The sequence below is a fragment of the Erigeron canadensis genome, chromosome 8 (genome assembly GCF_010389155.1).
Source record: "Erigeron canadensis isolate Cc75 chromosome 8, C_canadensis_v1, whole genome shotgun sequence".
Classification (NCBI taxonomy): Eukaryota; Viridiplantae; Streptophyta; class Magnoliopsida; order Asterales; family Asteraceae; genus Erigeron; species Erigeron canadensis.
In genome coordinates this window covers 15130702-15152260 of record NC_057768.1, presented here as the reverse complement: position 1 = coordinate 15152260, position 21559 = coordinate 15130702, and the positions used below count along the sequence as shown (strand labels likewise).

At 34.3% G+C, this 21559-nt stretch overlaps 1 protein-coding gene across 3 annotated transcripts; it reads right to left on the bottom strand.

The window, feature by feature from the left end:
• Positions 1–1738: 1738 nt before the first annotated feature.
• LOC122610215 (valine--tRNA ligase, chloroplastic/mitochondrial 2) lies at positions 1739–17095 on the bottom strand. 3 transcript variants are annotated; one of them, XM_043783207.1, is made up of 27 exons: positions 16860–17095; positions 16680–16764; positions 14199–14325; positions 13977–14060; positions 13107–13201; positions 11920–12011; positions 11671–11724; positions 11490–11542; positions 11335–11402; positions 11037–11112; positions 10893–10976; positions 10605–10753; positions 10413–10530; positions 9757–9873; positions 9403–9623; positions 8540–8629; positions 5657–5768; positions 5424–5534; positions 5173–5310; positions 5035–5085; positions 3567–3679; positions 3318–3465; positions 3110–3214; positions 2931–3032; positions 2707–2779; positions 2428–2594; positions 1739–1954 (listed from the first exon to the last, which is right to left on the bottom strand). In XM_043783207.1, the coding sequence occupies exons 1-27, from the start codon at positions 16999–17001 to the stop codon at positions 1826–1828; spliced, it is 2904 nt and encodes a 967-aa protein (XP_043639142.1). In that variant the 5' UTR covers positions 17002–17095; the 3' UTR covers positions 1739–1825. The 3 variants fall into 3 exon arrangements, with proteins under 3 accessions (XP_043639142.1, XP_043639144.1, XP_043639143.1); XM_043783208.1 differs by lacking the exon at positions 2428–2594 and having other exon boundaries at positions 1896–1954; XM_043783209.1 differs by lacking the exons at positions 16680–16764; positions 16860–17095 and having other exon boundaries at positions 14194–14259.
• Between the last annotated feature and the right edge of the window lie 4464 nt (positions 17096–21559).

Genomic DNA, 21559 nt, shown 5'->3' with positions numbered 1-21559 from the left:
CTAACGGTCGCTAACGGTAAGTTAACGGTCAACGTCAAAAAGTTTTAGGATGTTACACCAAGGCGCACACATATACCTCGTTCGCAAATACGCCCATGCAACTAATCATTTAACACATTGTTATTATCCTTCCATTGTAGTTTATCCGTGTTGAGATAATCAATGAGTGGTGCTTGGATATTTTGAAGTTTATTGGTCCATTCGTGATGCCATTTCCATACTCTCTCATCAAGATATCTGTACTCTATCAGTTAAGGAGAAACCAGCACTAGTAATAGCTCTAGTTGTTAAGTGATCAGCTAAAGGGCTATAAATATTCCAACAGTCATACCATGCTGAAGCAGTTAATCCATTTCCAACATTAAACCATAGGGGATGTTTGGTAGGAAGGAATCATAGAGAATGGATATGTAATAGAGAATGAAAATAATGAGAAAGAGAATGAGTATTTAAAAAGAGAATGGATTTCATTGTTTAGTACCCACAGAGAATGGATATATAAAAAAAATAAAAACTTAAATAATAATATATTTATTACATATAACATCTTTAAAAAATAAAAAATAAAAATTTCATTCTCACCCGAATGGAATTGATTCCCCTTTCTCCTTTCTCATTCCCTTTCTCGATTGGAAACAAACAAAAGAAGTCTTTCTCATTCCCTTTCTTCCCTTTCCATTCCATCATACCAAAAACCCCGTAGGTGTTTTCGAACCAGATCTCTTACCTCTTACCTGAAGGATTTTGCGCCAGCTCCAAGACAAAGAACGACGGAGAGGGACCTCCCAAAGTGAAGACGCAAGATGTTTTGAGTACGTGGGATGCTCTAGGTTCGCTCCAAGGTAGTTCGGTTGTGTGCACATAATGTGTGTTTCACATCCGAACTCTCACTCTCACTTATTCTTTGAACGTGTCTTGTCAAAACAGGTTTGGACAAAGGTAAAGGCAAAGGTGGAGTTTAGTGTTCAATTGATAACCTAAGAAGATGTTGTAGAAGGGATTAAGGCATTTGTTGCCAAGCGCTCCATGAAAAGTATAGCAGCTAAACTATTGCTAGTGGCTACGGTGTATCACATTTGGCAAGAAAAAAAACAGGCTAATCAAAAAGCGAAAACGATTAAAGGACGAGCTGGTGAAAGAAATTTTAGGCAAAGTGCGTTTAAAATTGTCTACTTTCGGTATAAGAAGACCGAGAGATTGGATACATTCGTGACAGCATGAGACCTTCCGGTTTTAGCAAGTAGTTAGTTGATCCTCATATCTCATGTACTGTTTTGTAATTTTATTTATATGTCTAGGTGGGAATTATGTCACTCTTTGTGGTTGTCTTGTTGCAAGGTCATTGTATTATGTCATTCTATTATTCACATAGAGTGCCATAACTTCATTTTACATATTTAATATATGAAACAGGGGTGATGGCCTTTACGAGGAAAAAAAAGAAAAGCAAAAAGAAAGTGGCGGTGCAGCACATATAGAATCCTTCCAGATGTCTAGGCAATGAATGTTTGAACTTGTACGAAAAATAAGAAATGTTATGAACCACCATTTAACAAAAACAACGAATACAAATTGAAGACCAGCCATCACTTCAACATGGCTAATCACATTTCTCTTATATTTAGCATTCATGCAAAACGAGAAGTCCAATTTTCGGGCTTTCAATGAGATGAATAGTTATGGTTCCTTAAACTGAACAACATATTAACTGGCTTTGTAGCACTACCAAGATAGGTTATAAAGGAAAGGCGCGGTCCAAGGACGTTAGGAATGCACTGAGAATTAACAAGTATTTTACAGAGTGAACATACAAAATATATTAGACTTAATCTGAGACCAAAATTGTTGATTGAAGGAAAGACAAACGTTTTTTCGTAAGATTCAGTTTTTCTTCGGCCTCTGCTGCCTTTTCACGAACACCACGAACAACTTCTTCCGGAGCTTTCTCAACAAACTGTAGATGGAAAATAAGAGTCATCAGAATAATGAATGAACATTCTTGATATATCCATGCTACATGCATCATATAACACAAAAGCTTTTATTTTCAATCTTGGATATATGGTCATATGATCTATCATCGGGTAATAAAAATAATATTGACCGTAATTGTAACAAGTAGCAGGTGTTGGCAGGTTGGGCAACATGTTCATAGTAACTTTCTACCCACAAAAACATCCATTATTTTCTGTTTCTATGATAAATAATAAAATAATGATGATGAGAAAAGATATATAACAATAATAATTTGAATATTCAGAAAAAAAGACTTGATAGCTTGTATACATTAAACATTGATTTCAAATGACATTCTCCAGATTGATCCAGTCCCCTCTTAGCTAAATATTACGAATTGGCTCGGTCGAGATATATAAGTCTAGATTGCTGCCTCTAATCATAGGTATTAGGTAATGTGGAGTACAATACATTAGAAGAATTCAAGCGAGCCAGAAGACCAGCATATTCAGTTTGCATCTTTGAGAGGCGTTTTGATAGCCGTTGAACTTCTGCAGAGATATCTACCATATCTGCAAGTGGAAGGTACGCCTCTAGCCCTTCCCCGGCAACAAGATGAACACATTGATTTACATCCACTGAACCAATATTTATGTTAAAAGAATCAAGTTCTAGCATATATACAAATTCACAGATATACATAGATATAATGTGACGAAGATTCTCTATAAAGAAATTCTGAAAATAGACCTGGGGGGGAATCTGTAAACTTGATGCTTTGCATATCAAGTCTGGACAGAAGAGCCAATACATCTTTTTCTCTCTGTGACAATTTTATATTACAATTGATAAAATTGTTTGGAAGGCTATACATAAATTAAAAAGATATACTATGAACCAAAGGAACAAAAGTATGTCTGTTAATATAGGATTAGCAAGAACTATAAAAACTGGAAGGGGACACGTATACTTACAGAAATATATTGTATGACATCAGAATTGGCAACAATAGATGCAGATATACGCTTTGCAGGCTCCACGGAATACTCTGCCCTTGCATTTCTAATTGCTCGTGTCTATAACATGAATCAAATTCAATTGCAGGATAATGTAATCTAGATGCAAGTTGTCGCAAAGTAAATGATGAGCTCACCAAGGCTTGTAAGTTTTCAAATCTTTTTACAGCAGTGAGATTCCTTGGGAGTGAAGTAAGAGGCCATGGAGACACTATTAGAGCTTCTTTCCTATTAGGCAGTGCCTGCAAACAGTAACAACCAAAAAACAGAGTTCCAGATCATAGGAATTTACTAAAACTACAAATAGAGATTGATACGTTTACATAACGTTTACATGCATATCACCTGCCATAATTCTTCAGTAACAAAGGGCATAAATGGATGAAGTATTTTCAATATGTTTTCATAAGCATATAAAAGAACTGCTTGGGATGTAGAAGCAAGTGCTTGATCTTCTGACTGGTAAAGATGTGCTTTACTTGCTTCAATATACCTACAAGATTCAACCAAAAATAATATACAGAATTGAAACCGATGGTGGTAACGTGTAATTGAATCGACTAAGAAAAAGAAACTAAAAATAATAATACGTACCAATCAGCAAAATCACCCCAAAAGAAATCATATGTTTCTCGTGCGATATCATTAAAGAAAAACTTGTCATAATTTGTTGTGGCTGAATCAATCAATATGTGCAATTTTGAAATCTGTTTATCAAATATATATAGCATTAGAAATATATACTTATACACACATAGATGTATAAAAGGAAGTCATTATGGGTTAACTGGGTTTATTCTAATAAGCTAAAGGGGCCTAGTTTTTGGGATATCCCACCTCATGCTGGCATGGCTTGGGGATGGAGAAAACTTTTACAACTTCGGGAGACTGTTCGGCCGCATATATGGTCTAGTATTGGGGATGGCAACACATCAGTTTGGTTCGATATGTGGAATGATAGCTGCCCAATTCGAAAGTATGTAACACCAAGGGATCTACTAAGATCAGGTTTGTCTTTGTCGTTTTCGGTTCATGATTCTATTTTCGATGGAAATTGGAAATGGCCTACCGCTTGGTACGATCTTTTTCCAGTTTTAACTACTATTAGGCCACCTGATATCCATGTTGATAAACAAGATGAACTGTTTTGGCGTGATAGTAAGGGTGTTGACCAAAGGTTTTCGAACTCACTGGTTTGGGATACAACTCGAGAGAAACAACAAGAAGTTGACTGGGTACGGATGGTATGGTTTCCTCAGTGTATCCCTCGTCATTCGTTCCATATGTGGCTTGTTTTGAGAAACAAGTTAAAGACCCATGACAAGCTTAAGCCATGGGAGGTTGGAGGTGCAGTAAATCTGAACCTAATGTGTTGCTCCCTATGCCACTCTGGCCCCGATTCGCATAAACTCCTGTTTTTTGAGTGTGCATTCTCTGGCCAGGTTTGGAATATGATTAGAAATATTGCAGGAATTTAGCAAACAAGTGTCGAATGGGAGGACATTCTCAGGTGGATCATTCCGATGTCAAAAAAGCGGACTGCTGAGAGTGTTATTGCAAGATTATCCTTGGCTGCAACGTCCTATTATATATGGAAGGAGCGAAACAACCGCGTATTCTCAAATAAATCAAGGACTCCAACTGTCTTGAAAGATATTATAGGTGATACGGTTAGATTGAAACTCATGGGACTCAAGTTCAAAGGAGTTGATCATGTTCTTAAACGTGTTGAAGCTTGGAAGTTACCGATGACTATTTTGACGTATAAGACGTAATCGAAGTTGGCTGATTACATAATATTTTTTTCTTGTAACTATTATGTAATTTGTAGGTTTTTTGGCAGTGCAATTTGCTAGTTTTTTTGGTTAACACATATGTGGCATGTCATATATGTGAATTAATGTGATATCTTAGTCACATTACTTGTACTTATATTCTTATTGGGTTGTAATATAATTCACCTTTTACCCAAAAAAAAAGATGTAAACTGTCCAACTTAGGATTATAATAATCAATAATAATAGATTTCGGTTGCATATACTTATTAAAAAATCTGACTTACCACCCAATGCTCGGGTAAAGGAAGACCAAGCAGATGCTCTAAATCATCAAACTAAGAAAGAGATTAACCATATCAGGACACCGAAAAACGAGTGGTCAACACGTAATGACAGAACTTTGACATGGAATATAAACAAACCTTATGGGCCAATAAGCGTTCCCAAGCTGACACGTCACTTCGACTAGGTAAATTTTGCAGAACAAACTTACCAGCATTCCATAATTTGTTGGTAAACGCCTTGTTAGAAGTTAGTCTCTCAGTTGATAAATTTAGATCCTAGAATCAAGTAACAGAAATTAGTTTGTTTTTAAGTTAGTGAAATATCACAATGAACTACAAAATAATATAAACAGAAACATTGAAAAAGGGAAAGGAGAATAAATGACAACCTGACCCACAGTTCCTAATGCAAGTGTAAATCGCAAAGCATCAGTGCCAAACTCTTTGATAGTATCTAAGGGGTCTATGACGTTTCCCAATGTTTTAGACATTTTTCGTCCCTAAAATAGTTCATTAATAATATAGTTGGAAATACATTTATATAAATAATATGTATCATTATTGATACTACTGGAAATAATCACTAAATACTACTGATACTTTATAATGGTATGCTACTCACTTGAGAATCTCGTATAAGTCCATGCAGATACACATTGGTAAATGGGACAGTCCCCGTGAACTCAATGCCCATCATCACCATACGTGCCACCCAGAAAAACAAAATGTCATGCCTGTTCCAATAAGCACGTTTAATGTTTTTATAATTTCTTTCCTAAATAATTAAATGGGAAATTATTAAGAACTGCCTCTTGTTAGTGGTGCATTTGGCTATGTATATAACGCTGTAAGAGCACCGATATGATCCCACATCGGCCAAGTATGGGATTGGTTGGTGGCCTATAAGCCTAGGTGTCCCCTCCTCCTTTGAGCTAGCTTTTGGGAGTGAGTTCTACACCTAGCTTGTGGCATGATACGAGCCTATTGTGGGATGGGTTCGTATCAATTGGTATCAGAGCTAGCACTATGGAGTGGTGGCTTGGACCCAAGGAGAAGGGTGCCAACCGTGACCAACATAGCCGTGACCAACGAGGACGTTGGCTCTTCAAAGGGTGGGGTATTGATATGATCCCACATCGGCCAAGTATGGGATTGGTTGGTGGTTTATAAGCCTAGGTGTCCCCTCCTCCTTTGAGCTAGCTTTTGGGAGTGAGTTTGATAAGAACCCATCCCATAATAGGCTCGTGTAATGCCACAAGCTAGGTGTAGAACTCACTCCCAAAAGCTAGCTCAAAGGAGGAGGGGACACCTAGGCTTATAGGCCACCAACCAATCTCATACTTGGCCGATGTGGGATCATATAGGCACCCTTCTCCTTGGGTCCAAGCCACCATTCCATAGGCCACCACTCCGAGCGTTGGAACCTCGAAAGGTTGGGATGGCTCTGATACCAATTGATACGAACCCATCCCATAATAGACTAGCATCATGCCCTAAGCTAGGTGTAGAAGTCACTCCCAAAAGCTAGCTCAAAGGAGAAGGGGACACCTAGGCTTATAAACCACCAACCAATCCCATACTTGGCCGATGTGGGATCATATCAGAGTTCTACACCTAGCTTAGGGCATGATGCGAGCGTATTATGGAATGGGTTCGTATAAGCACTAGCAACACATATATAGAATTCAATAATTTCAATATAAGTATATAGTAAAAGGCATATATGAGTGGCATTACCAAAACAAACAACCTAGATTTCTAATAAACTAGATAGCAACAAAATTGGTATGGGTTCTCCCTTTGTACTCAACTTATAGTGTCTTTTACATTTTCCTATATTGATGCTTTTACTTGTTCAGTAACCATTAACTTTCATGCCATTCTTGCAACAAAAAATATGTTGAATAAAAATGTAGACAGTTGTAATGCAGAGAAGAAATAGTAAACACAGGAATTTCCCTATTCAGAAATGTAACGCAGCCTAACCCCTGGATATCCCCGTGACCAGTCCAAACCCTTTTCCTGGCCACCCCAAGATGTTTACCTAGAGAGGTTCGAACCTCAGACCACTTGTTAGGACATTAGGACACCTGAACACCTTGGTGGTGGTTAACTATAATCCAGAAACTGTACTTGCAAAAATACTCGAATAAAGAATTGATTTATGAGTCCTAATGATTCTCTTTACGGTTGTATGCGCTCATATTTGTTTAAGGACATCTGAAAATACACGAATGGAGAATAGATTTATGACTTATCAATCCTACTTTATAATTATCTTTATCCCCATTTAGTTTCCTAAGTTAAAGTTGATGAAAAAAAAAATGGAAAAAGTACAGACTAAAGGTAAAACTAAACAAATACAGTTCTTAGCACAAAATATAAGAAATATTTCCCTTGTGTCGTGTGAGCCGTGTACTTCTCTTTACATCAGAGTCAATTATAAGATGGCTTTGTGGGCTGTTTGGGTCTTTTTGTAATCAGTAAAGCCAACACTATATCAAAAGGGTAATGCGGGAATCCTAGCCGTAGTACACAATTGGATACCCGTCGACTCACCCCGTATGACCTATATGACGCCGGTACAATACCTCCATCGCAATTCCCACATGATCTGGGCACCCCAAAGGATCGAACCTGCGTCTTTAAAAGTTCACATGTGGGTCCAGGCTTCATTGGTAACAGGCACCTTGAAGGAATTGTTTTTAATGCCAAGCATCAAACTTGAGACCTTAACGTCACCAAGTGCTTTCCCTTACCATAAGGCCAATTCCTTGTTGGTAGCCAACACTATACAAAACCTAGCATTTTATTGAAAACATTTTTATATATCTATTTAATACTTTCATATGAAGGTTAGCATGTTTGACAGCCAACTTAACGTGTACAAAATGACCAACATGGCATAGAACAAACCCAACTACTTATTTTATACCAAAATTGATTATACAACAAACCGAACTACTAAATACTAACTGTCAAATTTAGACATACATTCTCAAAGCAATAGAATATGCACAAGTTTTAACCTCTTCATATATTTGTATATTACATCCTTTTCATACAATTTTTTTAAGAAACGCCTTATGTTTCACCTGTACCAATAGTATGTGTAATCTAAAAACTAATTTTATCAAGATAATAAAGAACCCATGTGGATCTAGTCTTTTATATTCCAAAAAAAAAAAAGAGAAAGGCTTTTTATATTCAGGATATATTAATACAATGCCAGCTTCAGTAAAATGAAATATCTAAATGAAAATTTGAAAATGTGTATCTCCGTCGTGTAACTTACACTCTATTTCACAATGATGGAACATGTACTTTACATATATTTTGTAAAACATCATGAACAACCAGCCAAAATATCAAAAGTATGATTAATGGTAACAAAATTGTAAAATGTGGTAAGCTAATCAATAATGGCAACATTTCAATCGTCATTACTAAGCAATAAATTAATTCCAAATTGGCACAGATATTGGAAGATGCAGAAAATACATACCCTGTTTCAAGCACTGATGTTGGGTAGAACCGTTTAAAATCCTCTGCAAACACATCAGGCCATCCCAAAGTACTGAAGGGCCATAACGAGCTACAAAATACCAATAACCATGCTTATTAAATATTACTTACTTTAATATCAGAATAGAATGTGAACAGTAGTTATTTTGTCTTTTTGCATCACACAAATAGATAAGATATATATTGTGTATATGGGACTATAAGCACAATAGTTTGTAGGAGTGGTATGCCTACCTGCCTCTTATAGTAAAGGTCTGGGGTTCGAGACCCCTCCATGCCAATTTTTTTATTCTTTAACTTTATGGAGATGTATTTTCAAAATTTTAGAATTTACAATTTGCCCCCTCCACTTATGTTTCTTTCTGATTTAGTCCAACATTAAAAAAAAATTTTGCTTTGTTTATTTAAGTATCCAAATACTTTTGTTGTATTTTCTTTTATTATTATTTTTTTTGTATTTTGTTATTTTTGATGTTTTTTTTATAACTTTTCTAACATTTATGTTGTTAAATTCCTACATCATTTTTCGGGGTAAACATAAATATGATGGTATGCCTTATTGCCTTTAAAAAGAAAAAATATATATAAACACGACAAACATAGACATTTTAGAAATTGACGCCGCCCATCGGGCGGGTCGAACCACCTAGTTTTAAACATGCCAATGCAAGTATTGGATATACACACAAGTTAAGTCTCCGTTAAGGTTCAATTTAAAACCAACTTGGACTATTGCATATCTACAAAATTTAAATTTCCAATACTAATTTATTATAAAACAAACCTGGACTATTGTATATTCACACGATTTAAATCTTCAAAATGGTTTATTTTAAAACAAACCTGGAAAACCAAGTGTCTAGAACATCTGGATCTTGATATATCTCAACATTTTTCCCATACTTTTGTAGAGCTTTTCTAACAGCTTCATCATTACTCCTAGCAACTATATAATCTTCTTCACAATCTTTGCCTACAATATACCAAACAGGAATCCTGTGTCCCCACCACAGTTGTCTGCTTATACACCAATCCTTGATATTTGATAGCCAGTGGTTATATATCTAAAGTACCAAAAAAGGCTACAGCTTAGCAACTGAGAAGCCACATATTTAACCTATTTTAAACTTACTGCCACATATTTAACCTATTTTAAACTTACTTAAAGATAACTAGCATTGAGGATAGCATACATACCTTTTCAAATCTTTCAGGCATAATGGTTAAATCTCCATTTCGAACTGCCTCAAGGGCCTTCTCAGCCAAAGGCTCCATGGTCACAAACCACTGTTTGCTCACCAGAGGCTCTATAATCTGATTGCATGACAGATTACCACAAAACAAAATAGCTGGTAAATAGCAGGGTATTTTGAATTATATTTTGGGTCTGCATCTGATTATATCTCCTTGATGTCGGAATAATTAGCATTCAAGATTTGAACAAACAGATTTTGCATCTGACTATATGATTACTTAGGGGTCAAATAATCATTTTTGGATAATCGGTGCCTACTAGCTGCAACATAAAGAATTATTAAGGTCAACTTTTTTTTATAAAAAACTTAGCTAACCTTTTTCAACCTAGGCCGAGACTGACATTTGTATTTCATAAAGCCACTTTAGTCTGTTAATAAATTGTTCTTTTTGGTATTAATTCTATATACAATCAAAATATTCTAAACAGTCAAACATTTAATACCTGGTTAACATTAAAGAACAGAAGCACATCTAAATACCAAAGGTCAAGTTTTCATACACAATTACTTTTAAAAAAACATTTCCAACACCCTCTAAGCACATGTTCAACTAAAACAACTAATATTTTGACAGAGTAAAAGAGAATGGTAACTCACTTCTCCACCTCGTTGAGATCGCGGAACCCGTGACGTGTGTGCTTCTTTCTTCACAGCTAAGCCTGTTTCTTCAAGTTCTGACCATAACTTCTTTCGTGCCTCAAAACGATCAAGACCGCTGTATTAACAAGAGCATCATCCATGTCAATTCATTTTTTTTCAACAAGATCAAAAATACATTTTATAGCCCACCTGTACAGTCCAGCAACCTCGTTAAGTGTTCCATCTTTGTTCATGACATTAAGTATAGGAAGACCAAGTTTTCTAGCTAGAAGGTAATCATTGTGATCATGCCCAGGGCTTATCTTTAGAACGCCAGTTCCAAAATCTTTATCTACATACTGCCATACAAGGCAGGAAGCATATTACCAGTCAAATTTTATGCTTACAGTGAAGACTGAAGATACGGCAACACATGATGTGAATAGATCTATTGTTTGTTCTTTTCTTCCTATTTATATAATAAGCAATATCCAATACCTTATCAGCAATTATTGGGACATGACGCCCAAAAGTCATTGGAACAATGGCTGATTTTCCAATATATTTAGCATATCTTTCATCCTGTATAGTGGGAAATTCATCAACCAATCCAATACATGAAAAGGAAACAAATACAACTACCTCAGGATGCACGGCCACGGCTGTATCACCAAATAAAGTTTCTGGCCTTGTGGTTGCTATTGTTAGCCAGTCATCCCTACAATATGAAAAGAAGACAGTGAAAATAGTACGGAAAAAAAGAAACATAGCATGGTTAAAAAAAAAAAAAGAAAAGGTAAGATATACAGGCAATGTCTCTTGCAGAACCCGTGGTCATGTTTTAATAACTAACAGAATTCATGGAACATTATTCCCCATTTGAAACAAGCAGATATACGCGGAATGTGAAATGATATATATATATATATGGGCTGATTACCTAGAACCTCCAGCAACACGATACTTAATATGATACAGACTACCAGGTTCTTCAGAATATTCGACTTCCTAAGAAGACATGATCCACAATACTAACTTAAGAGCTTTAAAAAAAGATAAAATCTATTAGAGACTGATCATAAGAGATCACTATACCAAGTCTGAAACTGCAGTCTGTAAATTTGGGGACCAGTTGACCATGTAAGACCCTGCAATATTAAATATATAAAGCAACTCATGAAATCATTCTGTTCTTAGGGTTAAATGGATCTGCCAAAATTATTCATGTGTAATTTATATTTTGCAAAAATGTTGAATGACTCAGCATGAAAGTTACCTTGATAGATAAGCCCTTTCTCGTGAAGCTTAATAAAGGCTTCAATAACAGCTCCTGCGAGATTAAATCTTTGTTGCTAAGGAAACATGGTGAAGTCCTTAAACCAAAGAGTACACATTCAACAGCAAAAAGGTTCTACACTATTGCAAGGCATAAGAAACAATATAGCTCAAATACTTTTTATTGTCGGAAACTATTAAAGACATTTTCCTAAGTCAGGGGGTTCAATTTGATAGAAAACTTTCTTACGGCTTAGCTGCTCATCAAGTGTAAAATGTTCTCTGGTCCAATCACAAGAAGCACCAAGTCGCCTTATCTGATTCGTGATAGTTCCCCCATACCTACAGAGATATTGGAAGTACATCATTGGAAATAGTATTAATTTAACAAGTACATCAAATAGTCCTAAGAATGCAATTACTTTTTAGAGTAACAAACAACGTAAGTTTTTCTGATCATTTACATTGCGTTTTTAGTATGTTGTCAAAGGTCACCTCGTCATTAAAAGTTTGTATCTGTGGTGTGTGACTGGAAATTTTGCAGCAAGAGTATATTCTGTAATATATGTTTCAAGGCAAGATAGTACTATAGACTGTAACCTTCCAATATTCGCAATGTGCCCATTGTGGTTTCAATTATGATGATTCAGCGGTTGTTCTTCCTAATTTATTTCAAAATGTCAGTGGCCAAAATCCAACGAGACTAGGGCATGGCACAGGGCTATGTCAATCATCAAACCACACTACCACAGGGTTTCGGTCTTAGTGGTATCATTCCCCCATGTAATTGCTTTGTGGAGCCATTCTGGGGACATTGCAAGAAAATGGTCACGGGTTTGAATTCATTTCCACTTCGCAGGGTGGTATTTAAAGACAGCTGGATCTAGTCCATGAAGAAGGGTCAATTGGGTCCAATGAACCTCGTGAGTAACGTTTCTCTGCTGTTTTAAACCTTTTGCAAGAGAGAACATAAGTAACATAACTTATAAAAATTCAATTAATAGTTTACTAAAATATTTAACATGTAAAACTATAAGATTTAAAAGAGACATGCATGCAAACCCACTGAAAAAAAACAAAAAAAGAAACTGAGCATGAGCATGAGCAAAATAACAGATTAATTCTGATTTGTGCGATGAACCACACAAATGATTAACGTGAAAAAGGGGTGCTATTGTTCTAGAGGATAAATTATTTGTTCTTGCACCATGTCATACATATTTTCAGAATATTATTCTGTTTCAATTGGTGAGATGAACAATTTCCTATCCTTGATTTATTTAGTTAAGTTTCTTATCATCTGCACCATGCAAGCCTAACGGTAAAATAAAAATAAAAATATCGAATGCACAATGGAACAATTGCAAACCATAAAGCACTAGGAACATCTATATAACTAGCAAATGCGCTAATAACAATGACGAAAACAAAACATACTTTTCCTTCCACTCCCAAACTCGCTTTGTAAACTCCTCTCTACCCAATTCAACCCTCTTTATTCCTTCAGCAGCCAACATTCTTTCCACAACCAACTGAAATTAATGTTTATTACGATAAAATATGTAAGTAAGAAAGGAAAAGGTAGATGTAGAACAGTTGCGAGTGTAGTAACTCATGCTTCATTGTACAGTTTTTCATTAACAAATTTTTTTCAGGGCAAGCCTAAATTACAATTCCCGTATAGCACTACATAAAATCATAAAATTGATATTTAAATATATACTTGACTAAGAAACATATAGTAATTAAGAAGATAACATAAAAAAATTTATGTTTGCATAACTATGAATCACAATTTTATAAATAGGTTTTAGGTAAAATAAAATAAGTATTAAAGTAAAACAAATAAAACAATAGGTTTCTTTTCACTGAAAATCAGCATGCATCATGAAAATCATCGTGCATCAATTGCCCCGTGAATCTTCGTGCATCAACTAAACCATGATCTAAAGGTCAAGATCTTGTCCTATTTATTTTACTTTAATACTTGTTTTACAATACCCATCCCTTTATAAATATTAGGCTATCATATAAGATGATCTCGTGATTTCATCTTTCTCCCTCAGAACACGACATAGCTGGATAGATATAGTTTTAAAAGAGAAAAAAATATGAATCATTTTCAATAGAAATTGCTGCCGCAAGAAACAGAAATTATATGCACTTACACTAGGCCATAAAATTTTACAGGAAATAAAATAATGATAATGGTTCATGCACTGCTTTAAAAGTGGTTAAAATTTCAAACCTTAAATTACAGAAAATAACTGGAGTAAAAGATTGAAGATAAATGTATAAAACTCAAACCTGGGTCGCAATGCCTGCATGATCTGTTCCAGGGAGCCAGAGTGTCGGCCTGCCCTTCATCCGGTTATATCGGATCATAATATCCTGAAGGAGAATTGCACATATGATTTGATATGGGACAATAACGCTTTTGCAGTGACACAGATAAAAAGAACCGGCACAATGGTTCAAAAAACATGCCTAAGATATAATCCACATGTTCATAGTAGTCATTTACCCAACCTCAAGAGTCACAAACATAGCATGCCCCATGTGCAACGAACCAGTCACGTTGGGAGGCGGCATCGTAACAACAAAAGATTCATTTCCTCTATCAAAGTTTGGCTTGAAATACCCTTGTGATTCCCACCTATAACCAATTATTAGTTGACAAATTATCCATTTCCAAAAACATAGCCAAAAAATATTCTAATCTAGTATCATAGTGCAAATTATCATATGTAAAACATTTTCTTTTCTAGTTAAATAAGGAACGCTATCTGTTGTCGAGGACACACAAGTATTCAACGTTTCTCATTAGGGCCACAGCCGATATAAATATGCATCCAGTTTTTACAATACCAATTCCTGTCAAAAAAAAATGCAAGTGGAAAACAACCCTAAACTTCATTTGAAGGGGGTGTCTGGAATCACATTTTCAAATCGCCCAAATCTTTTGGGTGGCCGATAATGTAGATACAATATATATACATCCTTAAAATACAAACAATTACAAACAGGAGTATATTGGTAAAATTATTTCGTATTTTCATTTCAAGACTTTCTCTCTCGCATGAAAGTATTGCGAGCCTTTTCTTCTATTTCCAAAACTACCCTTTTTGCCTTTTCTTTCAACATAAAAATTCATCCTTTTTAACCGTAGATCAGGAGATCCCAAAGTCCTACAATCTAAAGAATTAGAATTTAAAGGAAATAGAATTTAAAGATTGTTCTGTCTTTTGGAGATTCAAGTGATGGACGGAATTAAAATCCTTCCCACAACCCTAAAGAATGGAGATTCCATCAAATGAGAGAATGCTTACATTCCAACCGAATGAAATTCTTTCATTTTTAGACAACCAAACACCCTAAAAAAACAAATTCAATTCCAGTTCCATCGTATTCCATCAGGATATGTGAATTATTTTGGTTAATGGGATATCCCGGTGAATTTTATACCATAACCAAAACATTAGAAAACAAGTAGTAAGGCTAGAGTGCCATACTAGTTCATATGCATGACATGCCATGCAATGTTAACAAGTAGGGATGTGCACGGTTTGGTCAAAACCGGCTAAACCATTTAAACCGAAGTAATTGGCCGGATTGGTCGGGTTAAAATTAAAATCTTTAATTGTCGGTTTGTTTTTTTCATAAACCATTTGTGCGGTTTGGTTTTGGTTTTAAACATTATACAATCCGTTTAAACCAAACCGAACCATTTATTTATAATGTTTTATACTATGTATTGGTAGACGTATATCTTGATCTAGTATTGTCCTCGAAAGAGGGTTTACATGCATTCTTGTTGTTATTGAAAGTTCTGCAAAAATGTTATAATTTAGTTAACTGTAAAATCATTAAATTATTATAGGTATGTAAAATTAAAGTAGAACACAAAAATGGAAAATTGTTGCTATTGAGAGAAGTTTGATATTGAGAGGCGGTGGGAGTTTGCAAAAATCAAGAATAAATCATCTTTATTTTAAATTTCTAGCTTTTAATTTTAAAAATAATTATATTTTTCAAGTAATGTGTGCAACATTTGCAATTTGTTATGTATGATATGTCTAATAAGACTTATGAATATTTTGTTAATGTCATGATATCGAATCTTAATGCTACGTACTACATGTTTTTATATATTGAATTTAAAAAAGAATGAAAAATCGTTTAACCGCCCAAACCAAACCGTTCATTTGGTTTTGGTTGGTTTGGTTTAACCTAATAATTTGGACAAATTGGTTTGAAAAATCGTCAAACCGTATGTATTGGTTCGGTTAAGATTTTAGGCTAAAACCGTCCAAACCGGACCACGCACATCCCAACAAGCTATCATCTAGCAAACAATGTGAAATAGCCTATACATTAGAAATTACATGACTAATGTATTACGATCCAACTATTCAACAGGATATGTGAATTGAACGCAAACCCCTAACTATAATCTATAATACTCAATCAAGATTTAAAGTACCTACAATAAAGTACCTACAATACCCCTATTAGTTTATTACTTATGCATTCATTATACATTTAGTCAGATTTCCCTTCTTATATAATCACCTTATTTAATTTATCATTTATTATAAGTAATATTTTACAATTCTTAACTATGAAAATAAAAACAATACAACTTTTTAATTCATCTGGACATTATCTTGTATATTACACACCTACTAAGCTGCACAAAAAAGTAACCCCAATACCGTCTTCCACGTGCTTTGGGTCCCAATACCATCTTCGTGGAGAAGTTAAGATGTATACAACCTTACCCCTACCTAAGATAGAAAAGGACCTCCAGCCTTGTTAGGCATGAGGATCAAACCCTTAACCTCTGTCTCCAGAGGCAAGGGATAACCACTTTATCCAACCCAACTGGTTTTTCCCAGCACAAACCACTATAAAAATCATTGGACATCGTAAAAAATATTTAACCCCGCTTCACTACGCAGGTAATATGCTATATATATCTGCTTAACAATACAAAAATTATAATTATACCAATTGTATATCCGTTCCTCGGAAGTAAAATCAAAAGATTTCCCAATCTCTGAAGATGTGAATACTCCATTCTCTGATGCTGCAACTGAAACGTTCAACAGTTTTTAATACAAACTATCACAATTCCGAATAAAAAGAATAAAACAAAAGGTCAGTTTATAAGAAAGAAATGAGGATTACCTGCTACAAACCTTGGGTTGAGAATGCGAAAAGGGAATCTAGGATAAGTGATATTATGACGGCGATGATGAGAGAATAAAGCAGGATTAAATCTGTATAAAGATGATGGAGATAATAAGTAGGATGTGTTTGAAAACGCCATTCGATAACCAAACCAAAACCCCTCTGATTTTGGGGTGGGTTTTAGTGGAAAAGATTGGATTCAAAGGACAACAAAGAACATTTGGGAAGATAAAGTTATGGGATGGTCGGGGGATATTATTCTAGAGTTTTTATTAAAATAAGAAAAAAAAAGGAAAAAAAATTGGACAGGAGAAAGAAAAGATAAATAATTACATAAAAAAAAAAAGGCATTGAAAAGAAAAAAAAAGTTGATAGTTAAATATATTCTTGAGTTAGAAGGGAAGGAAAAGAAAGGATAAAAAGATACAATTTTACATTTATAGCCTTGTAGTAATTAAAACCTTTATGTAAGTTTGAGGGGTATAATAATAATTTCACCACTTTTCTTTCCAAATCTTGCCACTTTTGGCAAGAAAGTTTTGGGATCAAAACATCCTATTTTTCTCTTTCTTTCCTTTCCCTTTCTTTTAAAACAAAAACTCAAGAATACAAAAAAACTAAAAGTTTCTTACCTTTTCTTTTCTTATCTCTTCTAAATAAAACTCAAAAATGCACTCTTAGGGGTGTTTGCCTAGGTTCTATTTTTTTTTTTCTTATGCTTATAAAATAGAGTAAATTACACTTTTCATCCTTGAAGTTGACACGTTTTTCACTTTTCGTCCCTTAAGTGAAAAAATTATAGTTTTGACCTTAAAGTTGGCAGATTTTTTCGATCATCGTCCTTGTCAAACGTCGTTAAGTTTCAGCCGTTAAGTCGGATACGTGCAAAACACGTGAGGTACTAAAATTGCAAAAAATGACAAGTTCAGGGACGAAAACTGAAATTTACTTTTCTGTTGTCATCATTTTCATCTTCTCTGGCTGACTTTCGTCGGAAAACTTAAAATGTCGATATCTCACTCGTTTCTTCGAATTAGACCACGGAACCACCACCAAACTTTTCAAAATTAATTTTCGCACGAATTCTAACCAAAAACATCTTAAAATGCCAATATTTCATGAAATATAAATGAAAAGCATCGTAAATGAAATTGTAACCAAGACCCAGTTGACCAAAAAAATCAACAAACTAGCATGGAACTTGCACGAACTGGCAACTTTAAGTGCGAATAACTTATAACCGAAACGAGATCCAATGAATCAGTTGTCACACTCGAATTCTTTGTACCTCAATCTACTAATTTAACTATTGTAACAACTTAATCACCTTAACGATTGACCAGTAAACTATATCGAAATTCTTACGATGAAACTAACCTCTAACTAAATCGCCAAAAAAAAGGTAACGAATCACTATGAAACTTAACACAATACTAGATGAATATGGAATAACGAATGAGGCACACCATTGGTGTCTTAGTGAGGAGCATGTACACCTAATCCAACATAGACTTATTTGCGAAGATAGAAATATTGCATTCTTGAAACAAACTAAATTGTACATAAATATTGCTCAAAATCATTGTTATGGGTATTTTGAGTTTTCCGGCAAATGTTGAATTTGAAATCTTTTGGTTAGGATTCGTGCGGAAGTTAATTTTGAGAAGTTTGGTGGTGGTTTTGTGGTCTAATTCGAAGAAACGAGTGAGATATATCCGCATTTTAAGTTTTCCGGTGAATTTTCTAGACGAAAGTCAGCCGGAGAAGATGAAGATGATGAAAACAGAAAAGTAAATTTCAGTTTTCGTCCCTGAACTTGTCATTTTTTGCAGTTTCAGTCCCTCACGTGTGTTGCACGTGTCCGGCTTAACGGCTGAAACTTAACGACGTTTGGCGAGGGACAATGATTGAAAAAATCTGCCAACTTTAAGGTCAAAATTGTAATTTTTTCACTTTAGGGACGAAAAGTGAAAAATGTGCCAACTTCAGGGACGAAAAATGTAATTTACTCTATAAATTAAAATATAATTGGCTTTTGGTTTTTTTCTTTAAATTTATAAGCTCTTAGGTAGTGTTTGGATTAACTTTTGGTTTTTAAAAGCAAATGAAAGGAAAATAGGAAGAAAAGCTAAAAAGCTTTGATTTCTAGCTTATCAAAAAGTAGCTTATAAAAGCTAAAAAACATAATCTTAAAACCTCACACAAACACTTAAAATGGCTTTTTGCCCTCAAGATAAGAAAAAAGGTAAAAGGTCCTTCAAAAAAGCTAGGTCAAACACCCCTTAATTTAGGTCGATGATGATAACTCCCAAAAAGTATTAGTAGATGTTTCAAACCACCCGAATTATTCTGTTTTTGAAATCACAAACCATTAGATTTGACTTTTGGTTCGGTTTGAATCAAGTTTCGGTTTTTCAAGTCTATTTAAGTCGGTTTTAGGTTTTGTTTTGGTTTTTCATCTTTTATTCTTTTGTAAATATAACATTTATGGAATATTGTCTATAAACTTTTGAGTATTGTAAATCCAGCCAGTTATAATATTGTAAAAGTTTGTTTTCTCTTTGTACAAACAACTAACATAAAGTAGACGTATTACTTGAAATTCATAAGTGGAATAAGTGAGAGGAATTTTATGTTAAATATATTAAAGTTTTTAAAAATATCATAATATAATTAATTCTCTAATTTATTATTATGGGGTTAAATAAAAGTTATTAATATTGAAGGACTTAAATTTGTCTTGACTAAAAGATTAATCAAAAATGACATCATCTTTTTTGATCAATGGCTCAAACTTAATAAGAAAACTTTATCTAATGGTTCATATTTTTTCATGGTTGAATTTAAGTTTCTCTTTTTTATATTAATGTTAGATTTTATTTCTTATAAAGTTGAAAAACTAGAAGAAAATAAAATAAAATAAATGTTATGTCACCCCTTGTAATCAAGTTACCATGCCATTGCAGCTACAAAAGTCAACAAATTTAATCAAAAGAAAAATAAGGGAAAGAAGTCCAAATATACCAAAGAAGTTGCTATGTATTCTACAACATGATTCATGCAGCTCACAAGAGTTATGTTGATAATTTTGTACACAATTTTGATAGAAAACACCATCTTTATATATTATAAAAGTTGAGTCATCAATTAACTTTAAAACTAAAATAATTTCTCTTTATAATTGTTGTTATAACTTTAATTGCATGGTTTACAAATGGATATAGCATGAGTAGTAAATTGTAACGCCCATAACTTTTTAAACAATACAAAATGATATCAAAGAACTAAAAGGGCGTTAATCTTATTCAAAATCAAACTAAAATAAAGTCAAAAGTCAACTTGACAAAATATTCCAAAGTACTATTTCTTAAATTACACTATAAAGCAAATGGTACTAAGTCCATTTCTATCTACTTTCTTCTCTCGTTCCTAAAGGAAGGTCACGTCTCATTTGGACCTCAGAAAGAGAAAAGGGGGACCAGATGGGCAGGTCACTAAGAACTTGGACTTCCAAGCCTTTTTCCAAAATTTTTAACTTAACATTTCGACTTACCGGCTTACGTTATACCCTTCGACACCTGAAAAACTAATCAAAAACTATAAAATACAAAAATTAAAGACAATACAAAAATTAAAACAAAATAAAATTGAATAAATAAAAACACGGGGTGCCTCCTGCATAGCGCTAATTTTTGTTCGAGTCATTAGCTTGACTCTACCCTTATTTACTAGGTAGTAGGGGGTCTCCCCCCACACTTAAGGTTAAGTAGGGGTGATAGTAGTAATACATACCTCGGAGAAATAAAATACCTAACCAAAAATGGAAAGGAGAATTAATATGCTCAGTCAGAAGTATGTAAGGTTGAACCACACTTGTTGGTTTCTTCATGTCTGGAGGGAAGTCTACATGATTATCTTCTTTTGAATTGACTTCTATCAAAGGCAATGGAAGCAATTTGGCCTCTTGTGCGATGATCTTACTCAATATATCAGCAGGCTCCACGAATTCCTTTAAAAACTCATCCATTGTCATGTCACCAAAATCAGATGGTGAAAAAGTATCACCTGGCTCCATGAACTCCTTAAAAAATTCCACCATATATGAATTTACCTGTAAAAGTACAAGCAAGAAACCCCGTGAAAAGCAAGTGTATAAAACAAAATAAACTAAATAAAGAAAATAATCCTAAATTATGCTATACTAAGAAAGCAAATAACTTTCTCATAAATGAATACAAGAAAGGATCGAATTACAAAATAAAACAACTACTTAAACTAAGTCCCCGGCAGCGGCGCCAAAAACTTAATGTGTAATTTCGAGTCTTAAAATTTATAACACGAATCACCTAGCGACTGAATACTACACACTTGCGGGCAGTGTACCCGTTCGTATGCAGTATAGTTAACTTGGTAAATCCGAGGTCGAACACAAAGACTTAATTAAGTAATTGTTAATATTAAAGTAATTCAAATAAAAAGGAGTTGTGACCAAGTTGTCACTTTGCAAAAGTTGGTAGAAAAAAGTTAGTAATCCCTCAGGATTAATCGAAAAGAGAATTTGGTGTTTTTTATGACAAAAGAGATTTAAAAGTCATACATCTTGATTTTGCTCGACAACATATTCAGATTGCACATAAATGAGGTCCAAATTCAATTAAGTTGACAAAGATAATCGTGACAAAATAAAGACACAAACT